Source organism: Ambystoma mexicanum, chromosome 4p (assembly GCF_040938575.1).
Source record: "Ambystoma mexicanum isolate Mex_15411 chromosome 4p, UKY_AmexF1_1, whole genome shotgun sequence".
Classification (NCBI taxonomy): domain Eukaryota; kingdom Metazoa; phylum Chordata; class Amphibia; order Caudata; family Ambystomatidae; genus Ambystoma; species Ambystoma mexicanum.
The window spans coordinates 1,141,384,670-1,141,410,089 of NC_090927.1; the positions used below are offsets into that span (position 1 = coordinate 1,141,384,670).

Below are 25,420 nucleotides of genomic sequence, written 5' to 3' on the forward strand. Positions count from 1 at the left end.
AGAAGCACATGGTGTCAGCATAGTATTTTATTGAGTCCACCATGGCTTGTTCATGGTCACACCACCATGTATTCTTCAATCAAGGTAGGGACCCCCTCAGTATTTTCAGCTTCTCTTCGTTGGCAAACATCCACAGCTGCACCTGGGCTTCTGATCTCATTGGACGCAACACATCCAATGTCCTTCTGTGAGCTTCAAAGTGGCTTGCTATGAGGTACAAAGGAGATCTCTCTCTAGGTCTCGGCCTCCTCTTCTTATTACGTCAGCGTGTCATTGAAGTCCTTCCTTTCTGTGTGACTCGTGATCTTTATTCTTCCACTGGTTATATTTGTCTCCGTTTTCCTTCACAGGCACCAACGGACGTGCTCGGGACAGAATTGTTCCCAGCGCGCCCACTCCCGAAATTGACAGAAAAGAAGGTATGTGGGGGTGGGAGTGCAGGGAGGGATTTCTATGGCTAGGGGAGGGAAAGACTTGCCTAATTCCCTGGCAAGGGGAGGTGGCGGCCGCCAGCCCTGGAGAGGCTCAGGCGGAGGGATTACCGTCCGGCAACGCCCGTGTTCTGAGCCTCCCCATTGGCTGGGAGGCCAACACTCTCCCCCCCCGCCCCTTGCCAGGTACTAATAATTAAGAACAGTGTGAAGTACACATCCTCTGCATTCTCTAGTCTGTCAAGGGCTAGGTAATGTCAGGTATAGTGGGGTAGGGAAGAGAATGTTTCAACTAAATATCTGTTGCTGCAGAATAAGTACATCACTTACAGAGAAATATAAAGAGACTGAAGGCATTACATGTAGAACCTTTTAAAAATGTGCATGTTTCTGGATAGGAAGGAATCCAATAATGTACAAGGAAAGCCACAACACACCGATGGGTGAAAGAACAAATCCTGGTTTAATTAAAGTCGCATTTGTCTCGGGAGGATAGGTCAGGGGCAACATGCTCGCCTAGGAAGCCAGATGACGCGGAGCAATACAGGTTCAATCCCCGGGTCCGTGCGTATAAACCTCTTGGTATTAAGTGATTAAGTGCGTTATAAATGACCAATCATAATTATCTACATGTCTTTAGAAAACTGTAACCACTCATGAGGGAGGGACCTAGTGTACATGTGGATTCGGAGTAGAAAATATAGACTCCCAAGGACAGTATTTGTGAATGCAAACTTGCATGTGCCAATGAAAAAAACAAGTTGCTGTTTGCATGGAAATGGCTTAACATATAGTCCTATGTTAGCCGGTCCTTGCCTGTATGTTAAGTCGCCTCTTCATAGCCAAAACATTTACTATCTTCCATGTGCACAGGGGAGTTGGTGCATAGATATTTTTGAAGTGAGTAATGTCCATTTCTCCAGCACCATACTCGTCTTGATGTCAGAGAAAATCAAATAATTTAACTCTATTTGGCTTGTGTGAAATGTCCCATTGAAATGTTAGTAATATTCACACAGAAACCCATGTAGAAGTATGTTTAGAGTTTATTAGAATATAGCAGATTTACATGGAGATTGTGGTCATTGAAAGTGAATGTCTTTGTGGATTTATAATCGTGAGATTCATACAGGCACTTAATTAGTGGGGGCTTGAGATCGGTGGGTCATGTCTGAGTGAACCACCTGACAAAAAGCAAATAAAGAAAACTACAGTATGTGATGTGTACCTCTTAGAATAGGCGCAGGAGAGCTAGGAGGAAGAGCTGCCAATCCCTCAACCTCCTTGGTTCCAAAAAGTGCTAAACCATCGAATGGCATATCGAAGAGATTGGCCTGAACATCTGGGGCAAAATTGGCAGTCTGCATTCATGAATGGCACCGCACCACAGCCCATTATCATGCGGCGGCCCCTGAAATCTGCGGTTGCATGCCAGTTTGGAAAATATTTCATTCCGTCTCCTTTCCATCATGGACCATCGACCTGTAAGAGCCATGTGATTCAAAAGGATGATACGATACCTGCTGTTTATGCTACCTCCCAAAGGGAATGGGAATATTTTGCGTCCAGCAGTTTGGATTTGCATACACTATTGCATCATGTTCCTTGGCAAAGACCTTATATCCCCCAAGCATCCAACTTCCTAGACTCCCTATCAAGAGGAGCAGTAGGGTAGAGTGTGGCTCTTGAACATTCCATAGCTGCTCCAGCAACAGGCTCGCCGGTGAGGGAATGAGACGAAAGAATCATGGGATCCGAGGAACCTGACCTGTGTTTCATAGCAGGAACTGACGAGGGTGTGTTGCACACTGCGGTCACCTTTATTTTTCGTAATGGCCCAGTAGAAGGGGATTAATGGTTGGTCCTTTTCTGTAAAATATCTGTTAGGGTGTGGCTTTGAGCCTGGTCTGAAGGAGGAGCAAGACCCAAGGTGTTCATTGCCCTAGATATCACAGCTCTAAAAGAGACAAAGGGTCCAGAGCTGTTGTGGGAGCCAACGCGGAGATGTAACCAGGTTGCTAGCCTCGCTCAATTCCCGCTGAGGCACTCGCAAGAGGGACTCCTTGGATTGGGAGCCATTACATTTTTCAGGCTCTCTGCAAGAATGTGGAAAAATGTAATTGCCCTCATCGGTACAGAATATTTCCTGTGGTGAGGCGGGCAATGACATGTGACACAGAATTTTGGTAGTTGAACAGAATTGGCTTTATACATAGAAGATGTGCAGGGTTTGATAAACACCAATAGGATGTATGGGAATAACTATAAATAATGATAGCCCTAAAGTAAACAGTCCACAGGGTATTGTCACAATGTTTTTTCCCCTCAAAAAGTGCCTAACTACCTAATTGGTTCCAATTCTAAAGACATCACATTTGTAACCTACTCTTACAAGCCTGTACCTCTTGGTGAGAAACCCTACTCTGCAAAGTAAAGTCTTGGAACTTTATTTTGGCCATCCATTCTAACGCATAATCTTAACATTTTCTTTAGCCTTCTGGCTACCATAAACTAATAACACAAAAGTCCCACCGATTTAGCCCAAAACAAATGTTCACAAACCTAGCCTTCAAAGTACAATCCTATTCTAACAAAACAAAAGAATTTTACGGCAGAGATTCTTGCGACCATTACTGTCTGGTCTCTTTTTCAGGAATCTTGGCTTTCAACTTGCTTTTCAAGGCCTCTCTAACTCCATCTCACTGGTCACAGTCCATCCCTAACTCCACTTCACTGTGGGGGACTGCGACGAGGAAGAGCAAGGTATTATCATGGAGATATATTTCTGCCTGACGTCAGGCATTCATCAAAAACTTCACTGTTAAGTAACGGGAAAAGCCTGTCCAATCACAACAAAGGAAATAGATAACGAGCATCGACTTCCTCCGGTCTGCCGTGCACAGTTTTTAAATTAAACTAATTGAGCAATTGTAAACTTTTTCAACACAACACCACAAAACCAGTACTAGTCCTCGAATACACCGTTCATGCACAGTTTGAGTTAATTTAGAAAGCAATCCTGTAATTTTCTTATTCAAAAAGGTTTTCTTCCTAAATTAACTTAAAATACACCTCTTGTCTTAACTAGCAATCACAGTGATTTCCACATATATTATAGTTTTGTAGTAATTACACTTTTTTTTGCTGTCCGTGACGAATGTCGATCTTGATTCTTAATTCGGGTAATGGCGGATTTTTCAGAAACGAAAAAGCATGGCACCTGCTATGCATCATGGAAGATATAACTAAAACAGTACCTGTGGGGGTTTTGCCAGGGCTCAGCACCTGCAGTTATTTTTGAACCATGGTACTTATTTCTGAGCTCAGTTTGATTAAGTTGTGGTATTTTGGCAACTATATTATTTTAATTGCCAATCATTCACAGTAACACAACAAGCAACAACAGTGCGGTCTAGGCTGGCAGGTCATGGCTAATTATCAGTTTTCATGAAAAACAATGAGTTGGAAGGTGACAATTGTCACTCATGCTAGCCATGCCTGCACACTGCTCCACTCAGCCTGAATGACACTGGTGCAAATTCTCTACCTTAATAACCAGCAGCGCTGCCACAGCAGGGGGGAGGAAGGGGTGCAAACAGGGCAGTCACCAGCGAACAGTCCCAAATCAGGGGCAAAGTCAGTGAAAAGGCCAATGTCAAAGAGGAGTGCCCGTCACGAGTCACAAACTATACAAGAAGAGCATACCACAGTGCTCGACAAGTAAGTTCATTAGTTCAGTAATTATTTTTCCTGTATTTTTCCATCAATTCGCCATAGGAGCAAAGCTTATTTGCTCTTTTGTCTGGGGTTAGATGGTCAATATGTTGCACTTCCCACTGACAGAATTAGAGAAAAATGTGAACGATGGCGCGTTTTCGAATACACGTATGAGATAGACCGTAGATCCCCAAGGTTCCTTCCATGTACATGCTTCTACAATTAAAGTGTGTGTAGCATAGTAGGGAAGTGGGCTGGGAATAAATATGCAGTCATGGCATTAACGCAGAGAGTGAACTGCGCGCCATGGAGCCTGCAGAACCCACAAACTGCACAGTTTCATTAGACTTGCTGGCATGAACAGCCTTTAATTCCATGCTGTCAATTTGATTAGCTGTCAAATAGCAGGAGCGTGCAATGAACCACTGCCAACGGGAGGGCTGAACACACAATTTGCTTTTCTCCATTAAACATGAACGTGAGTGCAATGTGGTGTATTGTTCACCTTGTTTTTTTGGTTAACTGCTGTTCGATGCAGGCTATCTATGACTATGCCTGCTGTAAATATAGAAATACATGCATTTGTAGACAGACTTCCCATTTGTGAAAATCGTTTTAGATGGCACGGCAGAGCCTCTTTGCACCCCCAGCCCCCACCTCTAACCATGCACCTTTTATCACACCCTGAATGATAGCTCTCCAGGCAGATGAGTGCCAGGGTAAAGAAAATGTGCATGCTGTGTTAACTAACGAAATGTGCATGCTGTGTCAACTAACAATAAGCGTAGCGCATAGGCCCCTTCACATTGCTATTCTTTGAGGGTGCTCTAGTGAGGCGAGATGACTATCTTTAAAAAGCTTTATATTTTATATTGGAAGGGGCTGTCAAAAAATAAAGTGCAGGCGTGGTTATAACTCCTCATGCTCGGAGTGTCACAGTCAAGGGCACAACGAAACCTACATTTCACGGGACGGGGGGGGGGAGGCGGATGGGGAGCTGACCCTTCAAATATTGGTAGAGGCACTAATGGCAGAGAAGGTGGGGAGCAAACTTATTTGTGTGGGGGGCATCGACCCTCTTTACACATTCTAATGAGACTATGCTAGTGCAGCTTCAATGTTACAAGCAGTTAACGCTCTCCTTTAAGTCTGAAAGCACCCACTTTAGCACTAAGAGAACGAGGTCTCCTGCCCTCGCTCAACCTTTCCAATCACTCCCCTGGCATGCACGCACTAAACCCACATCACGATTTGAATTGCCTAAAAACGTATGCATATGAATGCAGGTGCTAACCGTCAAAGGCTTTGCCGGGCCTTTGTTAACAGGGAAGCCTGTTCTGTCCGGCCACGGCTCTGTAGGTTAGCCAGGTCGAGGCAACATAGCCTAAAATTTCGGGGGGGACGGGCGGATAAAGCCCGGTCAGCTCAACGGGGTTGCGCCACTGGCCACAGCGCCTGTAGACCTTGAGCGTCATCTTACAGAAATACTGCAACAATTGCAAAAAACGCACTGAAACTATCCCGTGTTGGAACGGTGGATGCAATGCGCATGCTGGAGTGAGGCTTCAGCAAAACCTGCCTTGGAAGAACCTTGTCTGAGGTGGAACTGAATAAATGTCAGTCGTCCTCTCAATGACCCTCTTTAAAATGTCGAAGATCCCATCCGCCTATTTTGCCTACCTGCCGCTCTATAAAACTCACCTATGCACATGCGACCAGCTTCCATATGCGTAAAGTGATCGCAACATTGCAGGACATCCCGACTGCACAGGCAAAAGAGAGGCAAGGCCCGTTCTATAGGCAGTGGCTGAGGCTCGCTGTCTGATGCGGAGCGCCATTACGGAGCACTATACTGAGCAATGCAATCTGACAGTACCATAGGAAATCGGTGCTCTAGTCATCCAACCTAAGGCGTTCAACCTCGGGGGGCTCCAGGAAATACCTCAACGCAGCCTGTGATGTAGTGCGCTACCGAGGGGCCCTAGAAAAGCTATGTCCGCTCCCACCCACGCAACTCTTGCAGCAGAAGAAGCCCTTTAATGACGGTCCTCAAATAGGGAGGAGACCATTGGTCCAGCCTCCCAATGAGAAAGTGTGCGCATGTTAAAATGACTGGGCAGAACGCAGGTGCCGCTAATTAGACTTAAGGGACGAACTGCACAGTTTGAGGGAGGGAGGGGGGAGCTGCTACACCCGAATGGGTATCAGAAAATGAATTGGTAACTGACTGGTAGTGATTAAGGAAGTTTAGAGATCAGACCGAGAAGACTAAATGAAGCATGGGTGTAGTGGGCAGTGTGGACAGGGTAATCTGGGAGTGCGTAGGCTAATAGCCTGGCCTTTCTGCCTTGGCCTTGCCCAGGTGAGTGGCTGTGCTTTTGGACCCCCTTTGCCAGTGATCTTGTGGCATTTTCCATCTGAGCCCCTCCTCCAGGCCCGTGTGCAGCGTTCCTGTCTCCTTTCCACCTCTGCTATGCTCCTTCCTTCTGCCTCGCAGCCCTACCTCCAGCCCTACTAGCACTTGACCCCTGATGTCTGCAATTACCCTTGCACTTGCCACCAGCTGGCCGCACTTTTATTTATTGTATTTATCCTATGTAATGCACTGCCCCCTCCCGTCACCCCCGCACATTTCTCCTTCCCCACTCCCCTGCACTTGCACGATCTCAATTTCACCTGGCCTAGTAGGATCGTTGTCCCTGTCCTCCCTCCGTTTCCCCTCCGTTGCCTCGCGACTTGAAACACTTGCCATATCATATCATTTCCAGAACTGATTCAACAGGGCGTGAAGATGCAGCAGAACGAAATTATAGGGACTGGTTGAAAGGACTTTTCCTTGTAGCCTACACTGTGAGATAACTTTTAGACACCTGAAACTGAAACGTAGATGTTGGCCTGATTTGATGGCATGAGAATTATCTAGGAAAATTGTTAAGTTACTTGCCTGTAACTCCTGTACTGAAGCTTGGGTCTGCCATGGATTCACATGCTCATGAATATTCCCAGTTATTAAGCTGGGAATCCTCGGAAAAGAAAAATCTGTTTCACTTTAGCTTTATAACTGTAATTCTCCTCTAAACCGATCACTGCCGCTGGGCCATACTGCTGCCATCCAATGACAGTCCTCTCCCTACCACCACTGGTGGCCATCCTCAAATTTGGTAAGCAAGTAAAGTGGCAGTATGAACCAAGAAGAGCCACAGAAGGGAAGGAGGGAGGGTTTGCATGTGAATCCATGCCAGACCTATGCTTGAGAACAATAGGTAGAGCTATGTAACTTAAACCTTCTCCAGCATGGGTTCTGGCATGGATTCACATGCTCATGAATAACGATTACGCAGCAGTACAAATACACAACCACGGGAGGTGGCAAGGCTCAACGGCCGCAATAAAACATTCAGGCCTGGAACAGACTCACCTCAAGTGTACACGTTGCATAGCACCGCCTGGCTGACATGGGACTGCTGTCAACACGGTAGAATCTCGTGAAGGTGTGCCTTGACCTCCACGTAGCAGCTCTGTAGATGTCGGGCAGGGGCACATCAGAGAGGAACTCAGCCAGAGCCATCGCATCAACGACTGAGTGGGCTCTCGGCCGGCCCGGAAGAGGCCTGTTGGCCAGCCGATGATGGTGCATGATGCAGCCTGAGAGCCACCTGGAGATGGAATCCTTTGACAAGGCCTTCCTGTGATTCACAGGCACAAAACTGATGAACTGAGAGACACCCGAAAACCTTTTAGTTTGCCATGTAAAACCTCAAGGCACTAGCAGCGTCCAGCAAATGCAAAGCCCTCTCCGCTGGCGCTGATGGATTTGGGAAGAAGATGGGGAACACCAAAGGCTTGTTGAGGTGGAAGTCTGACGGCACATTCGGCATAAAGGTGAGGTGGGTACGCAGTACCATCCTCGTAGCGTGGAAGGACAAGTACGGCTGTTTGCAAGACAAGGCCTCGTCGGGATCCCCGTTCTAGCCGTGGGGCTTAGAGTGAGGACCTCTGCAAGTACCCTCATCTCTGGTTGCTCGACTTCGGGTTGAAGAAGGCCCATGTACTCTGCCAGACCTACGAGTCGTTCGAGGAAGGCCCTGGCTGGCGATGTTGTGTCTGGGTCTTCTTCCTCATCTGTGTCCACTCGGGCGTACAGCTGGTTCGGAGCAGGTGGAGGGGTGCTGGGCGCCAATGGCTGAGGTGTGGAGACCGGAGCCGGAGGCTGCAGCGGAGGCTGGTACGGAACCACCTGAACTGTGGGAGGCAGGGGAGCCGGAATCGAAGGAGCTGGTGTGGGCAGCAGGGGCTGCACCAGGGCCTACACTGGAGCCATAAGAGGAATGACTATAGGCGCGCAGGCAGAGGCAGAGGGGCCGCAGGGACCATGTACCCGATTACATCACTGAGAATGGATCCTATCTGAGGAGATCTCATGAGCATGAGGAACTTTTCAAGGAACCTGTCCTTGCAGGCCGATGGGGTGGCTGGTGATATTGACGGGATAGCGGACGGCTGCAGAGGCGGTTGCATATACTATCTAGCTATTTGCGGGGTAAACCAGCCCTTCGCTGCTGGTGGATAAGCTGTAGGCCGCGTTTGTGGTTGACACCAGTCCCACCTTGTAACTCGTTCTCCCACCTGCTCCGTTCCTCGGGCCGGTATCAGACGAGCAGTCATCTTGTCTGGTGCGGCGGCCATCTTGTCGAGCTGCATCCCACGTGCCAAAGTCGTGGTGCTTGGCTCACTGGGCCTAGCCTCCTCCAGGACTCTTGGCGATAGAGCATGAGACCTACCCTGCACCTCAAGCCGAGGCCTGGTAGGCGTGTCCCCCTCGGCTGAGTTGCCTGTAGTGCTCCGTGCAGGCACCCCCTCAGACATATTGCCGGTACAAGGGCATAGCCCCGCAGATGTACACGCAATAAAAGAACCCTGCGGTCCCTCTTCACTGTCTCCGTTAGGATCTACAGACCCCTCGGCCTGGCAGCCGGTAGCTGAACTAGCCTCGGTACCCGTGCTGCGGCAAACCTGAGAGGTTCCTCCTGTCTGGGTGTTTCCTTGGAAAAGTGTTGCCCTTGCAGTCTGTACTGGAAAAGAGCGGCCCTCCCTTGGGCCTTGACTTATGTCTGACAAAGTCCTTCAAGTCCTCTGGAGGCGACTTCTCAAAGAGTTCCCTCCACCTAGCTAGTCTGTTCTTCAGAGCATGCAAAGAAAATGTGCACGGTAGCCTAGAAGGTCAATGTTCCTGCTACAAATATCTATGCAATCAAAAGTTAATTTAATTAAAAGTAGAGTATGTTAATGCGGCTGCCATAGTTATCCATGTGCCGGCCCGGCGTCGGTGCCTTTCAACACTTTCACATGAAAGGGGCCCCACGTGGGACCGGGCAGTTGCCCCCCCCCCCATTTGCCAGTTAAAAGTTATGGCAATATATTCTTTTCATTCTGGAGCTTAAAACTCTTTGCAGCACTCTCCCCGTTTGCGTTTGCTGGAGCCCTCCGCAACATCAAAGAAACTCTGGTACACACCTTCATTGAACCAGCCAGACAGACCAACACCTTGTGGAATTTACTACTGACACAAGGCCACTACCGATGCGGCAAATGCACTGTATGCCAATTCACCGAAACTACGAAAGTATTCCTCCACAACGAGATCAAGTGGACCCTGCAAGATCACACAAACTGCAACACTAAACAGGTTATTTACATCATAACCTATCCCTGTGGACTCCTCTACGTGGGAAAAACCATGAGACCAGTCAAGACCAGAATTTGCGAGCACCGCTCGTGTATAAAAAACAAAGTACGGGACAAACCCCTCGTTGACCACTATGTCCGTAAGAATCACACCAACATGGACTTGAAGTGGGTAGTGATACAAAAGGTGTCTTCCAGCAAAGGAGGCGGTGACATTGACAAAACCCTGACCCGCCCTGAACAAAAATGGGTGCACAAATTGAACACTGTCAAGAAAGGTTTCAATATCACTGTCGAGTGGAAGCATTTCCTGTAACCCGTCCACCTTAAAGCCTTTCTGGACATGCAGCCGGCCGCAATCCACTGCACTATTCCACTACCTACTGCATGGCTTTGAGATGCATCACATCATCTTTCAGCTGTTCTGTCTCTGTTTCCGACACTGTGAGCCGCTGCATTAACTAATGACACCGGCAATGTCATTTATTGTAATGTTTGTACTATGTTGCTCCGGGGTGATGCGTATTTATACACATGTTTAATACACTGTTGCCAGCCACATGCACGTGGGTATGTGAATCTGTACTAACTAGAAACAATGGCAATGACATCTATTGTAATGTCTATACTACATTGTTCCAGGGTGATGCATATTTAGTACGCATGTTCAGCACACTCTTGGTTTTGTGAATCTTCCAATCACCACGAGTTCTTATACTCCACTGTGTCATCAACTACCTCAGTGTCATACTATAGTCGTCCAGGTCAATTGCCTGCACCGGTGTGCTACTCTTCATTATACATTAGTGCCCACGGTACAGTCATTAGATGCCCACTCGGCACAACTCGGTGTCCCTGCTGTGACATTACCTCCCTCCTAGATTCTATCTAGATCCTTGCATCACGCAGGCACCTGCATGGGCACCCCCATCTGGGAACACCCCAAAATGGCCACCTATATTTTATCCAGTCTGCAAACTCAGTGCTGACACAGTGCGCCACTTATGGGTTTCATGAATGCCTACAGACTTACCTGCTACAGCTTTCCACAGTCCGACCTCGAGGTTAGAAAATTTGGCGCACAGATTAGTCTCAGCGATACTAATCACAATGCCACACACGCGGCCATGCCCAGCATCCATCTCGTGTTTGTACATGCACGCTTGGAAACTGCCACTCATATTGCCACATCACCTATGCTTGTAATTCTTTTGAATTGATGCTAACCCCACGGGCTCCTGCACCAGGCCGAATGGCACCAGTACGCAACTCTGCACAGCAGCACACCCAATTGATAGTTGCACTTACCAGCATTCTATAGTTGCACTCACCAGCATTTTAAAGCATTTTTAATCACTAGATGGCAAGCATGTAACAACACAACCCACACTACTCCCACCCTTTCATGCCCGTTCTACCACACTGCCTCACACGGGCTCCTAGACATCCACGAGACCCTGGCGCAAAGTTTCTGAGCCTGATGTTTATTTTACCCTCAGTCTTCCACCTTGGAGGATTGACACAGCGTTACTTAAACGCCCACCTGACGCAACATCCTGCTTCAGGCCACCCATAGGTAAGTCCTTACCTACGCAGCTGCATTATTCTAAATCAGCAGACACAGGAAACTAATGCCACTTGTCCTTCCTATTTCTCACAGGAACGGGCACACCAAGGACCTCGAAATCCTTACAGTGTACTTCGACACTGCCTCCTCTCGAGCCACTGCGCTCCAAAGATCCGGTAAGCACCGGCTCTTTCCTCTTGTGAAGTCTGTCACTTTCTTACTGTTAGATCCTGCCGATTTGACTCACTCCTAAAACATTCCTGTCTGTTTACTCCAACAGACCTCAAAAGATACCTCCACCCATGGAATCATCCTGTCCTGATGAAGGCCACGCCACTAGAGCTCACTTAGCAATCCTCCTGGCAGAAACACTGTCGTGCTGACCTTTTGTATTTTGTGTGTTGTTGTTCAACCCTACATTGTTCTGACGCATTGTCCGTCGCTAAATTTGCCATCACCTCACTAAGTCCGCTGGTCTCCTTCCCACGGACACATCAGTGGACGTAGAAGCAACAGATTGATACCACAAATATTCAGCATTTGTACCCTACAAACTGGTTACTTAACCTGGAAAATGTATACCGGCTGATGTATCTTTTGTTCCAGATTATGTGTATTGAAAACACCCGCTGCAATTTAATTAAAACCCCACTGCAGCCTACAGAATTGTCTTGTCAAATATTTGTCACAACTATTGATATCAGTTTACTGCCACCACTGAAAGGTGGTTTTTATTTAGGAGTGTGTTCATCCGGCTTTCAGCAGCAAGACTCTCATGACCTTACTCAATTTTGTTCTACTCACAATATTACCTGCCTGGGCAGAGTAAGGCATTAAGCAGGTGCCCTTTTTGATAATTGCCCTCCTGGCTGTGACTTCCCTTGGAGAATGCAGACATGTTATCACCTCGTTGCCTTTAAATGACCACTGGAAAGCTACAAATCATCAGCTTCTTTGTCTTAACAGGTTAAGTGTTTCAGCTCCCGTCTCTGCGCCTCGCAATAATCTGCGGGCATCAACTTTCTGCAGTGTTTCTTTGTCTCCATTATAGTCTATGCACCTCAGACTGATTCCCTCACTAAGCAAGGTAGGCCCCCACAGATCCGTCTGTGTGACCTGGACTCATATTAGCAGGACTATGTTAGCCCTGGTGTAGCGCGTCTCTGTGTCTCTCTGTCTGTCCGTCTCCCCCGCTCTCCCTCTTCTCCTTATTCCCTCTTCTCCAACTCTCCCCTTTGCTCTCAGCCCTTAATTTTTCTCTCATCCTTCCTCTGATTCTCACTTTTTCTCATACTCTCACCCTTTCCCGCTCATATTTTCTTTTGCTCATCATCGGCACCCTTTATCAACTGCTTCCTCTGTTGCTCTAGTCCCCTTCTCATTCCATTGCACACCTTCTTGCATCCTCCTTTAAAACTACACTCTCCTCCTTGCACCCTGGTGCCTTTAAGAGCAAAATGCAAAGAACAGTAGCAACCGCCAAAACTATTGGCATTGCCAATGCTCGTTTAACATGGCGTGGACCTCCTGTAGCCGCTGCACCATGTGCTGTTCTTGCCGAGCCACAGGAGGCATACGAGGACACCTGCGTTGGAACTCCAAGATGTTCCCCTTCTTGAGAACTTCCAGCACCCATTTGTCCATGGTGATGGTCTTCCGCACACTGACGAACCTTGCCAGCCGGCCTGCCACAGGGGTGCACAAGTGGGGGCTCAAGTCCACAGGTTGTTCAGGCCTGCTTTGGCGCACTTGACTTCGGGCGGTATCAATGCTGTCCTCCGCCACTGTATGCCTGTGAGCAGCCTCTGTACGGCTTTTGAGACACTCCGTTGCCCATTTGGCAGAACCTGTGTCCCCGATGTCCAACGTCACTGTAATAGCGTGGTCAGAGGCCCCCTCGCTCTCCTGGAACAGAGCCAGGGCCTCAACTTTCTTCTGGCAGGAAGTCCAGAAAAGGGCATAATTTATACCATAGCTCTCAGTAATAGCGGGACAGAATGGCCAGAGCATTAGCAGCCTTAATGGTGGAGGCCGCGGTATACCTGATCCTCTTGCCCATCACGTCCAGCTTCTTCCCTTCCTGGATAGGGGGCAGAATGGACGCAGACGGGTTCGCAAAGCGTTTTTGGGCTGCGGCAGAGACCACAGAGTTGGGAGAAGGATGGGACCTCAAGCACTTGGGGGCCGAGTCCAGGACCTTGTACTTCTTCTCAAGTCTATCCTGCTTGGGTGGCATGGTGTTCGGAGTTTCCATCAGAGTCAAGCCCTCTAACCAGATATCCTCTAGCAAGGGAATGGATAAGATGGTCTTCGTCTGGACTTGCTTTGTTGGTAGAGGAATCCCTCCTTCTTAGTCTCCTAAGGCACCAGATGAAAGAGGTCATAACTTGAAAGGGTCGACTTCATCCATATAAGAGGCCCTGTGGGGCTTGTCAGCGTCCAACGGTTCCCTGTCAGCCGGAACAAAGTAATCAGCCTCGTCGGTGTCCGTCGCCGGCGTAGCTGGATCTTTGCGCGGTGCCGGCTCCCCAGTTGGCATCAAATTGCAGTGTGGAGGTGGTGGTGTTGCTTGATGCCTCGGGCTCGCTGGGTCCTTCGCCTTACGCTTGCGCCGGGTTGGGCTCCAGGCTGGAAGCGTTGTGGGGGGCGGGAGGTGGCTCCAAGAATGGGCAGATCCCAGTGGGAGGGTGGGACAGCCTCAAAGGACCTCAACCTCTTTTCTGGAGGAGTTATCTTGCGGGTTTCCCCGGTCAAGGGTGAGGCATGACTGTGCCCGGAAGCTGAGTCAGAGGCCTTGGCCGAATTCAGCCACGTTGCCAGCATGGTGTAGCAATCCTTCTTGGTTTTATTCCAAAACCCACAGCAGACCTTGCATTCCTCCTCATAATGGTTCAGATGCTGGCAATACAAACATTTATGTCATCGAGCCTCGGCCTACACATTCCTCAATTCACACTTCATGCAGAGTTTGAAGAGGCACCTCTTTTCCTTCGGCATAGTAGAAAGGCACATAGTAGGGCCAAGCTCGGGCCTTCTCGAAACGGAAGATTTGCGATGTAGGATTATCTTCGCTGACAGCAGGTCCCCGCTGCCGGTAATCGACTTTTGGTTGAAAGATGAATGTGTCCAAAAAATGTGAAAGAGGAAAAAACAGCTCAGAGAGCAAGAAGAGGACTCCCAACATTAAAGCATGCAGTACAAATCTGAAGATGTACACCAGGGATGGAGGTTGGGGAGAGGACTGTCATTGGATGAGGGCAGTATGACCCAGAGTAAAGTGTTTTGCATGAAAACTGCATTTCTCGTCAAAATCAAAGTGAAACTGTTTTCTTTTTTTACCAATGATTCCCAGCCTGACGACAGGGAATATTCATGAGCATGTGACTCCGTGCCAGACCCAATGCTGGACTCTTGACAGAAACACAGTGCTAAGGCCCATCAGAAACAGTAGGATCATGGACTCTGAACATGCCATTGAGGTGGAAAAAGACATGCAACCTCCTCCTCTGTATATGATAAAGAGGCCATAGACCTGTAAAAAGCACTAAAAGATCTTTAATACAAGGTTTGCAATAATGAGCCAACCACGCTGAATAACAACCTACTAGACTGGGTGGTGTCTCGTAATCTTGAAACTAAAACCATCCCATGCTTCTGGCAGGACCATTATCGTGTTGATTTTCTGATCGTACCTCAGGGCCCAGTACCAAAAGCCCAGAATTGCCACCAAAGTGTCCCAAGTATTAACTTTAGTATAATCCTCCCACCGGATAGAGCCACCTGCGTAAACTCCCTTGTAGCACAGACAACTGAAAGCGATTCTTGTGACATCTTGATTACTAACTTCACTGCCACCTTTCAAGAAATGGTGGACCCAATAGCTCCTGTTTGGTAGAAATCGGTCAGGGCCAATCCCAAGCACCAAGGATGGTTCTCCACCTCTCTTAAAATCCAAAAGAGAGAAAAAAGGAAATTAGAACTTCAGTGGTTAAAACAGCCGACACCGGAAAATAAGAGCAAATGGGAGGTAGGAACACGGTATAAATTGAATATAATGGAAACCAAAAAAAAACACTGTCAATGATCAAATTCATAAGGCATCCAACTCTGTCAGCAAGCTCTTTGAGATCCTGAGATCTCTAGAAAATCCAAGGGCATCGTCTGCCCGGCCCAACCGACCCATGCCTACTGCATAAAGCAGCAAGAGGTTTTCGAGGCAAAATTTCTCAAGGCCAGGGAAACTATTAGAGTCATTCAAGCTCAAGTCCCTCCTACACGAACTCACACGGGTGTCCAGCATAAGACACACAAAGCCGACGGCTTCATGTTCTCACCCATGATGACCATAGACATGAAGACTTTGCTGTCTACCAACCTCATGTGCGGAGAACATTCTGCCCCCTAAAATAATCCTGAAACACCAGGACCGTTTCACTTAATTTCTTACGTGTATGGTAAACTCCTCATTCAGAGACAACTATGTTCCAGAATCCATTAAGACAGTCACAGCAGCCCCTCTAATTAAGAAACCCGGACTAAACCCAAAGGACCCAAGCAATTTAAGGCCAATCACCAATTGCAATTGCAATTTTCCATTGAAAATCCTGGATAAGTGTGCCACGATACAGCTGCAAGGTTTTGCTGAAGGTAAGAACATCCTACATAAACAACTATCAGGTGTCAGGCCTGCTCATAGTACCAAGACAGCACTTATCGACTTACATACTCACATGCTGCGCATCATGGACAAGGGTAAAGCAGGTATGTTGGTCTTACTCAATTTATCCGCGGCCTTCGGTCAACTTGACCAAGAACAGCTTCTGTGGTCTTTGGAACATGTTGGTAATTGCACAAGAGGGGTGGTAAAATGGTTTCAATAATTTTTAACCAATCGAAGGTCCAAGATTCATTGGGTTGATGCCTTTTCACCTTTCGCGCCCATCAACTGTGGTGTGCCACAGGGGACAAGTCTTTCCCCCGTGTTGTTTAACCTATACCTCAGACCACTCTGCTCCCTCCTTGATGGAACTAGCATTTTATTTCCTGAGTTACGCTGACGAAACTCAGCTGGTACTGGAGCTGGGTGGCAAGTATGAGCAGGATACCAGCAATCTCTGGACAGTTTGTGACATTGTGGAGTTCTGGATGATCACGAACTGGACGTGCCTAAATGACAGTATAATGCACATCTCATGCCCATTAGGTACACTGGATTCAAGCTAAATTGCCACATTATGTCAACATCACTGTCACCCCAGCCACCAATATGGGAAGTGCAATTCAAACTTCTCTTTAGCCGTGGGACCCTTATCAACTACCCCAAGACTAGCAAGTACTTTTCACCACAAAACAAAAAGGTATTTACAATGTTTGGCGTGAATAGCAATGTGAAAGTACACGCCCTCCAGATCTAAAAGACACTAGCCAATCATCCAAGTCCTAGTTTAGAGGCGGGTGACTATCATGAACTAGAACTTTCACAGGAGCTTGTTAAGGCGTCTCTGATCTAAAATGGGTCAGACCTCTCCATCCTTCTTAGGAACCAGAGTGTTTTTGAAGAGGCCAAAGGTGTACCCAAAGATAATGACAGTGAGTTCCTAGGGTTAGACTGGCACCTTCTCCTGGCAGACTGAAACGTTCTTTGGAACTGCTAAGTATGTGACTGCTGAGTGTGGAGTCTGCCCTTACAAGGAAAGTATTAGGACTTGCATCTTCCTCTCCCTGAGGAGTAAGTGTAGGTAGAAGATCGTGCCACCACCAACCACCCCAAGCCTAGTGACTTTGCCATCTGTCCTAAGGTGTACATTTGGAGGGACTTTCGTCAGCTTTAAAAACAAGCAAGTCTAAACCATCAAGAGCCATATCTAAATGTTAAGACTGTCCATCGGCTGCAAAATAAGCAGATATGTTCATGGAATGTTGCCTTAAGGCTGCCGCAGACTCGTCGATCTCCAAACCCCATGCAATCTGTGTCATCTATTCTTGCCTGCAAAAGATGTCTTACAGTATGGTTTCCGTTTCAAGGTATCCAATGCTGAGGTCGCTCAGTGCCCCATGCTGGGGAAACGTTTTCTGTGATCAGCTGAAGCTGCAGAAATCTATCCAAAATGAGGAATCTGTGGCAGGACACAATATTTTAAAAATGTATCCTTTAGAAATGGAGTGTTCGACATTAGCCACCAATGGGAAGCTAAATTTGCTAAAGTGAAAAAACCGTCAGACTGAAGAATAGTACTGGATACAAATACTAATGCTCAGAATATGTTTCAAATAAACACTTTACACTGAAAAGCCTGTAAATTCACACAATTATGGTGTTAATTCCCCTCTGACCTACATCAAACATTTCATGTAGAGACACACTTTTCCAAACAATTGCAGGAATCACCTAAATGTTAAATGGTACTATTGCCACTCAAAGGCTAAACAATGCAGTTGTCAATGTCCTCCCTCGATTCACCACTCTCCTCACCTGATTTTTCGGAGTCAGTCTCCTTGATTTCTTGTCGGTGAGCCAGATAGTCCTTCGATTTTGATGTCTGAATCCTGTCACAAGAAGTAGCCATGGTGGATCCCAAACTGGACCACTCCACGACTACAGTCCCGGAAGCAGGAAATGTATGGGGGGAAAAAGCCAAAGGCGGAAAAAACCCCTGTGAATATCCCTCGTTGCTGGCCAACAGGTACAGAAGAATCCGAAGTCCAAGGCTACGCCGAATGTAGAACCACGTTGAAGTGGAGCCGGAGGCTGGTAGCAGTGAGAGGAAGAGAGCATAACAATGTGCGGAGCAGTGTCTGACACGAAAGTTCCACAACAGAGCGGAAAAGAATACCAAGCTGGGTCTAGCCAAGGCGATGGCAGAAAAGGAACAGAAAAAGGGTAAACAAGCTGAGCAGGTACGAGGCAAGAGGAGGAAAGAGCGGAAAACTCGCAAGGCGAGCGTGCCGAACTGAAGGGAAAAGAAGGGCAGAGAGAACAGGTACGGAAAATCAATAGAGAAAGGCAGGCTTCCGTGTGAAGCGAAAGTGGAGAAAAACTAGCTTGTGACCGTAGGAGTAGAGCTAAAACGGTTGCAACGCACAGACCGCAAAGAAAGCTGTGAAGAAATACTTCCGGCTGAGGCGAGCAGGAAAACCACTAGAACGTTACAGCAGCAACGTGAGAGGCGTGATGGCACCGAACAATGGCGGCGAAGCCGTAACCGTGGTAACCACCGCCATCCGAACGGGTCCATGACAGCAGTTCCCATTTGTCAGTGCCAGGGATGTGCATAGGCAGGAAAAAGGGCCAATAATTGTTTTGACCCTATTTTTAGATGCCAGTCATCAAATACAATCTTTCATGTTCCTCTTAGTGACTTCTCTCCATGTGCTCCACTGTATACTTAAATGTGCAACAACATTTTGCTGAGCATGACCAATTGTACTCTCATTGCTCCAACCCATGTTACTCATTATGTAGACCTGCAGATATGTTTGACTACATCTCCCATGATCCTTCACTACTGACTGTGCTGGCTATGGCTGATGATCTTGAAGCCCAAAACATCTCTACGGCCACAGTGTATAACCTTGTACTGCCATCAACATAATCGGTCCAAAAGACTTTTCTCGTCAAAGATGCGCGCAATCTTCATATAACCTATGGCAAAGCGCCATAGGCTCCAAATGTTCATAGGGTCTGAAGGACAGGTTTTCTTCACTAACTCAAATATCAGGCAGGAGGAATAACGGTAGCCCCAGAAGTCTAGTCCTTGTGCAGTTCTGACACTGACCTGATGCTGGCAGACTTTGCCTTCAAGTCGTTCCAGCGCAGGTTCATGTCATCCAGGCGATGCTGGAGCAGTGTAGCCTCCTCAGTGGTCCCCAGAGCCTTCACCATCTTCTGCCTGTTGCCATCAATGCTCTTGAAGATGTCGTTGTGAGCGTCGATCTCCGCTTGGATATCCTAATGAGCAAAACAGAAACAGTGTCACTTTTGAAAACTCCCCTTGTAAATTCTCTTTGTGGCTAGCTTGTGAATTAAATTGATGGCTGTACATTTTATTAAGGAACAGAAAGAAATCAGAATAAAACAATGTTATGTTTTCTAACCAATCCACAACGCAGTAATGCAGAATATGAAAAAGTACATTTAAAAAGTTGCATCAATGAGGCTTGAAGTTACCTATTCAGAGCATGCTTCCCACGAACTGTGCTCACTCAGTGATTGTTAAAATGAATGCGTACGGTAAGAGTCAAAGGTAGGAACATATGAAATAAAATGGAGCTTACAGCTCTCCCCTCTTGAAACTTTAACAATCAAGGTGGTGAAGGAAAGGTTTATTGCAGACCCGCCCCCAACTCAGGCATCCTAATGGCACATATTTTATTACTCCTTAATAGTGACTGACGAGTGTCATCAGGGACATCAAATCATTGGATGGCTTATGCAAGTGCTTCATACTGGCTGATGCATTTTAAATGAGAAAGTGATGTCCTTGGGTATGTCCAGGGCTATGTCACATTACGTCAATTGAGAATGCATAACCAAAGTATCCCAGCTAGGTTTAACCTGAAATGCCCCTTGACAAGGGCGTCGGATAAATTACTTACAAGTAATGTTCTTTCTATCGATGCTTCTCCCACAGAGTCCTCATTTGATAGATAGTAATCCAGCGTCAGCAGCTCATAACATTTTTCAACAGGGGGTTGCAGTATTGCTCTATATCGTCATGGACTCGCTCGCATACAACAAGGTCACTCCTCGACAATGGACATGACATCAATCGCAGTATTAAAGGAATGCACTTGCCCCTTAACTCAGTTCGCCACTCCCAACCCAGCCCTCTCGCCTGGGCTCAGCCAGCGAGGGGGAACATGAATTAACGGGGAAAGGCATAGAAACATGCAATAACAGCATACAACGAATGCTTGCTTACCTTACACTTACATATTAGAATCTTTGAAACAAAGCCATAGTGAGTCGGGCAACCTGGCAACAATTGCTGCACCCTAACATAGCCCTTTGCTCCTCATATTGTCGGCACACAGAAATGTAACAGAATGTGACTGAGCTCAAGGACATCCAATCAGGGTAGGCTGGGAGGGCGATGAGGAATCTGTGGGAGAAGAATCCATAGAAAGACCATTGCTAGTAAACATAAGTAATTTCTCTTTCAATGGATTGCATTATCCCACAGGTTCCTCATTGTGATGGACTACCAAGGTAGTATACATGCTAGTGGAGGGTTGGTAGTCACACCAAGAAGTTCTGGAGGAAAGCCCTAGCAAAGTGTGCATCAGGCCAAGTTCAAGCTGTAATGCTTGGCAAACATGTGCAGAGAAGACCACATTGCTGTGCAAAAAATCTCTCTCGCAGGCACTCCCCTCTGAAGAGCCGAGGAAGGCCGCGACCCTTTGGTAGAATGGGTGTAAAGCCCTACTGGAACCGCCTTATCCGAGTTCTGGTAACATTCAGAAATGCATTAACTATCCAGTGAGAGATAGTTTGCTTTGTGACTGCTCGCCCCAACGAGCCCGTTCTAGCCAGGTAAAAACTCAGCGTCCTCTTGGGATCCAAATAGGTGAAGGCTCTCCTCGTCCTTCGAAGGATGGGCTGCAGGGTAAAATGCTGAAAGATAGATGTTCTGGCCCAGATGGAATTCTGACCTTTGGTAAAATAATGTGGGCGCAATTTCAGGGATACTTTCTTTTTAATAAAATTGAATGAAAGGGGCTTTACAAGATATCGGCTGCAGTAACTGACTGTTCCGGGACGTGATTGTAACCAAAAAAAGCAGTCTTCAATGTGACTAGTCTAATGAGAGCTGAATGCAAAGGCTCAAATGGAGCCGCCATCAGGAAGGTGAGAACCAGGTTCAAATCCCAATCAAGGATCACAAAAGGTGAAGGAGGGAAAGAATTAGCCATGTCTTTCAAAAACTGGGCCACCACTGGGATGGTAAAGAAGGAACCTTGTTCTGGTGTCCTTTTAAATAGGCAAAGAACCGCCAGACAGCGAAATCGGGCCTGCCAATGGGCATGGTGAAGGGGTAAGGCCAACAAAAACTCCATCACCAAGGAGGTGGGACACGACATGGGATCCACTCCCTTCGCCTTACACTAAGTCACAAACTTTCTCCATCTGCATGCTTAAAGAGACCGAGTGGACAGTCTATGTGCAGCCAACAACCGCTCTAGCACCTCCTCTTCGAAGTTCTAGTCCCCGTACCTCAGCCTCTAAAGAGCAAAGCATGCAGGTTGAGAGGGTCCAGGTTAAGTAAATTTCCTTCCAACTGGGACAAGAAGTCTGGCCTCAGAGGAAGTCGGATAGGTGGGCTCCCCATAGCACTTGCCCCCTAGGCACCCTTTGCACTTGCTCCACTATCTCCCCTGCCCTTCTTTGCACTTCTGCTGCATTTGCACAATCCAAATGTCACAAGGACTAGTAGGACTGTTATTGTTTTTTCGTCCCCTTGTCCTCCTCTGCACCCCACCTTTATGTCTTGTGGCGCCTGGAAACACACTGTGATTAGTTGCCATATTAATATGCAGTAATTAAATAAAATACGCCCAGTTCCAGGAGATTTGGTATCATGTCCTCCTCGCCCTGTCTGGGGCGATCAGGATCATGTGAGCCCCGATTCTCAGCAACCTCCTAAGAAACCAAGGGATGACATGTAGCGGTGGGAATACATAAAGGAGGTGGGAGACCCACCACCAAAAATGCATCCTCCATTGCACCCCATGGGGGGAAATTTCCTCGAACAGAACTGCTTGCATTTTATGTTGTGCTTTGTCGCAAAAAGGTACACCATCGGGGTGCCCCACTAGGTGAACATCTCTAATGGATCTCTAATGACATCCCGGTATAGCTCACACTCGTGGGAGACCGAGCTCTACCTGCTCAGTCTGCCAACCCATTCTCCATCACTGCCATATGAGCTGCAAAGGCTGAGATGTTGTTCTCTAGCTTCCACAACCACAGCTGTATGGCCTCCCTGCACAGGGATAGTCAACTCACGTCTCCCTGCTTATTGAGGTAGTGTATGGACAATGTATTGTCCGTTACCACTAGGACATCTTTACCCTGCAGAAAAGGCGCGAAAGCAGTTAGGGCCAGTTTGACTGCTCGCAGCTCCAGCAGATTGATGAGGTAACTTTTCTCCTTCTGAGACCAATGACTGTTGATCTGGAGAGAGCTGAAATGAACTCCCCAGCCCTTCAGCGAGGCATCCGTGACAACCTACTCATCCAGCCATGGTGCACAGAAAGGTTTTACTGCCAACATGTCCGTCCTGTCGCTCCACCAGGTCAGGTTGTTCGCAACAGACCTCAGCGCCTGGAGGACATTCAGCATCTCGCCGAAATACCACTGACCACTGTCTCCTGAGAAGCCACTGAAGGGATATCCTCCAGAGTCTCGCCTACAGCACCACGAAAATGCAGTATGCCATGAGGCCCATTAGGCGCAGGAAAGCTGATGCCAGGAGACTGCTGGAGTTCTGGAAGAGACTGACCCTGCGTGCCACATTGGTGACTCTCTCCAGGGGCGGAAAAGCGTTCCAATCCCGGGTGTCCAAGAATACTCCAATGAACTTGAGCCTTTGCGCTGGTGAGGTCTGTGATTTCTGTAAGTTCAGGGAGAAATCCAAGTCATGCAGTAGTGAACAGGTTTCCTCGAGGTGCCTCGCAACTTGTTCCGGTGACTGCTCGCTTCAGCCAATCGTCCAAGTATGGAAGCACAAAGACGCCAGCCCTCCTGAGGTGGGCCACTACTACAGCCATGTGCTTGGTAAAAACCCTGGTGGCGTAGGTCAAGCCGAAAGGGAGCACTGTGTATTGGTAATGAGCGCCCTCGATGACAAACCTGCCTCTGCTTTCTGTGGATAGGCATGGGAAAATAGGCGTACTGAAGGTCCAGCTACACCAGCTAGTCTTGGAAATGCAGAACCTGGAGAATTTCCCTCAACGTCATCATCCTGAATTTGTCCGTCCTCTGGAATTTGTTGAAATTCACAAAGTATCGCGAGTACCGACCTGAGCCTATTTCCTCGGCTGGCACTTCCTCTACTGCTCCCTTCAAACGAAGCGCCTTTAGCTCTTCCTGGAGCTTACATTTCTCCTGTCGGGAGAGAGGTGGAGGTCTGTCTGGCGGTCTCTTCAGAAACGGGAGGCAGTAACCCCACTTGATTAACTGAGGGTCCCAGGAATCTGAAATAATTTCCCCCCTGTTCGCCCAAGAACCTGGAGACTCTCCATCCAACCAGGGAAGTATGGAGAAGAACTCAAAGAAGTTTCTGAGTTGCAGTTGAAAACAACTCTACAAGCAGTAGTCGACTGTCTCGACCCCGCTCTACCTGGCCATGGGACCCTATGTTGCCCCGTTTGGGCTGGGGAGCTTGGGCCCTCCTGGGAAAGGTTGAGTATCACCTGTAAACCCGTCTTCTAGATCGAAATGCAGAATTCTGATGTGGCGGCTGCTGCTCCATTGCCAATCCTAGTGACTTAGCTGTCATCTTAGCGTCCTTGAACTTTTCTAGTGACTCATCGGATTTGGGGCCAAAAAGATGCGCACGGTAGAATTCAAGGTTCTTCAACTTCTACTGAACATTCTGGGAAACTGACCAGCCCCTCAGATAAGCAGAACTGCACAGGACTGTCAAGGTGCCCATGGCATTACCCATACAGTCTGCCACGTCCAAACCTGCTTAGATCACTTGATAGGCTATTTCTTAACCATTTATCTCCAAGAAACCATACTTGAACTCTCACTCTGGGAGGTGGCCTGATGCTTCTGAAATGGTGGTCCAGAGGATACGAGAGAGTTTAGCAAAGGCACAAGAGACATTCACGCTTTAAGAGCCATGCTCCCTAAGGTGAAAACTTTCTTTGCCCAAATGTCGGATTGGATGCAAAAGTCACTGTCCGTACCCCAACCATTTGGGTGAGCTATCAAGAACGGAAGGTCACCCTTTCCAACATTTTTTGCGAGTTCCATGTTGACTGTCCATGTCGAGCACGGGTGGTGCCACAAGGCCATGACCGGATCCGGTATGGCAGCATTAAACGGCAAAGCCCGCTCAATCTGCGGTCCATGGCCGAGGACTTTAGTGAGTTCATTCTGCGACACCGGTTTCATCAGCGCGCCGAGCACTAAGTACACAACGAATTTCTCGACCACCTTGCTGTATTGGGAGTTCAGGTGCGCATATGGGTTTAACAGCTGTGACATCCGAAGATGTATCCAAACCACTGCCATCATGGAGACCCTCCACCAGTTGCAGTAACCCAGCCTGGTCCAACATAAAATCTGATATTGGATCCAAGCCCCTCGCACCCCCATCAGCTCAAACCCAAATGATATTGGGTCAACCTCCTCATCAAAAATGGACTGCATCGAGATAACACGGATCTAGTGTCTGGTACAAAGCTTTGATCTTGCAGGACTTCTGCTGGTCAAGGGGCTTCTTGGCCCAAGGGGGCTGCTGACAGTATCGGTGGAGAAGAAGGTTTCTACTTTGGGATGCGGGTGCGGACAGAGCCAAATCCAGCTGCAGCGTCATGGCCGAAGCCATACCAGCCGAGACCTTTTCACAGACTTTCAACATTTGATTCCTGAAATCCTCCCACTACTCCCTAGACGCACCCTTAGCTGGGTACGACTTACCTCTGTCGTTTGACGAATCGGATTAGCATCTGCATCAGCGTTTTTGTGCAAAGTTGACTGGGGTGGTGGGGAGAAATGCTATGCCAATGTTTCTTGGAATTCTTGCGGCGACAACCTTTTCTATATTTTACTCGTGAGTAGACCCTTCGGTATTGTGTTCTAAAGACCGTGGAAGCAACTTTGCTGGGGATTTTGACGCGATCTGCCAAACGCTAATTTTGCCGAGCATATCAACACCACCTTCGAGTTCATCACCTGACAAGAACAACATTGCTCCAGATAGTGTGTGGGTCTTCGAGAGACATTTTAGAGTTGCAGTCCTTGCAGCGTTTAAAGCCAAACGGTTTAGGCACTGACATATTGACGGAG

The 25,420-nt window shown here is 47.8% G+C and overlaps 1 protein-coding gene across 8 annotated transcripts in view; it reads right to left on the reverse strand.

Moving 5' to 3' along the window:
* UTRN (utrophin) overlaps positions 1-25,420 on the reverse strand; it is a 2,010,688-nt gene that overhangs the window by 617,121 nt on the left and 1,368,147 nt on the right. For all 8 annotated transcript variants that reach the window (XM_069606729.1, XM_069606726.1, XM_069606725.1 and 5 more), the window contains one exon: positions 19,176-19,348. In XM_069606729.1, coding sequence (XP_069462830.1) covers positions 19,176-19,348 — 173 coding nt within the window. The remainder of the gene's footprint in view (positions 1-19,175; positions 19,349-25,420) is intronic.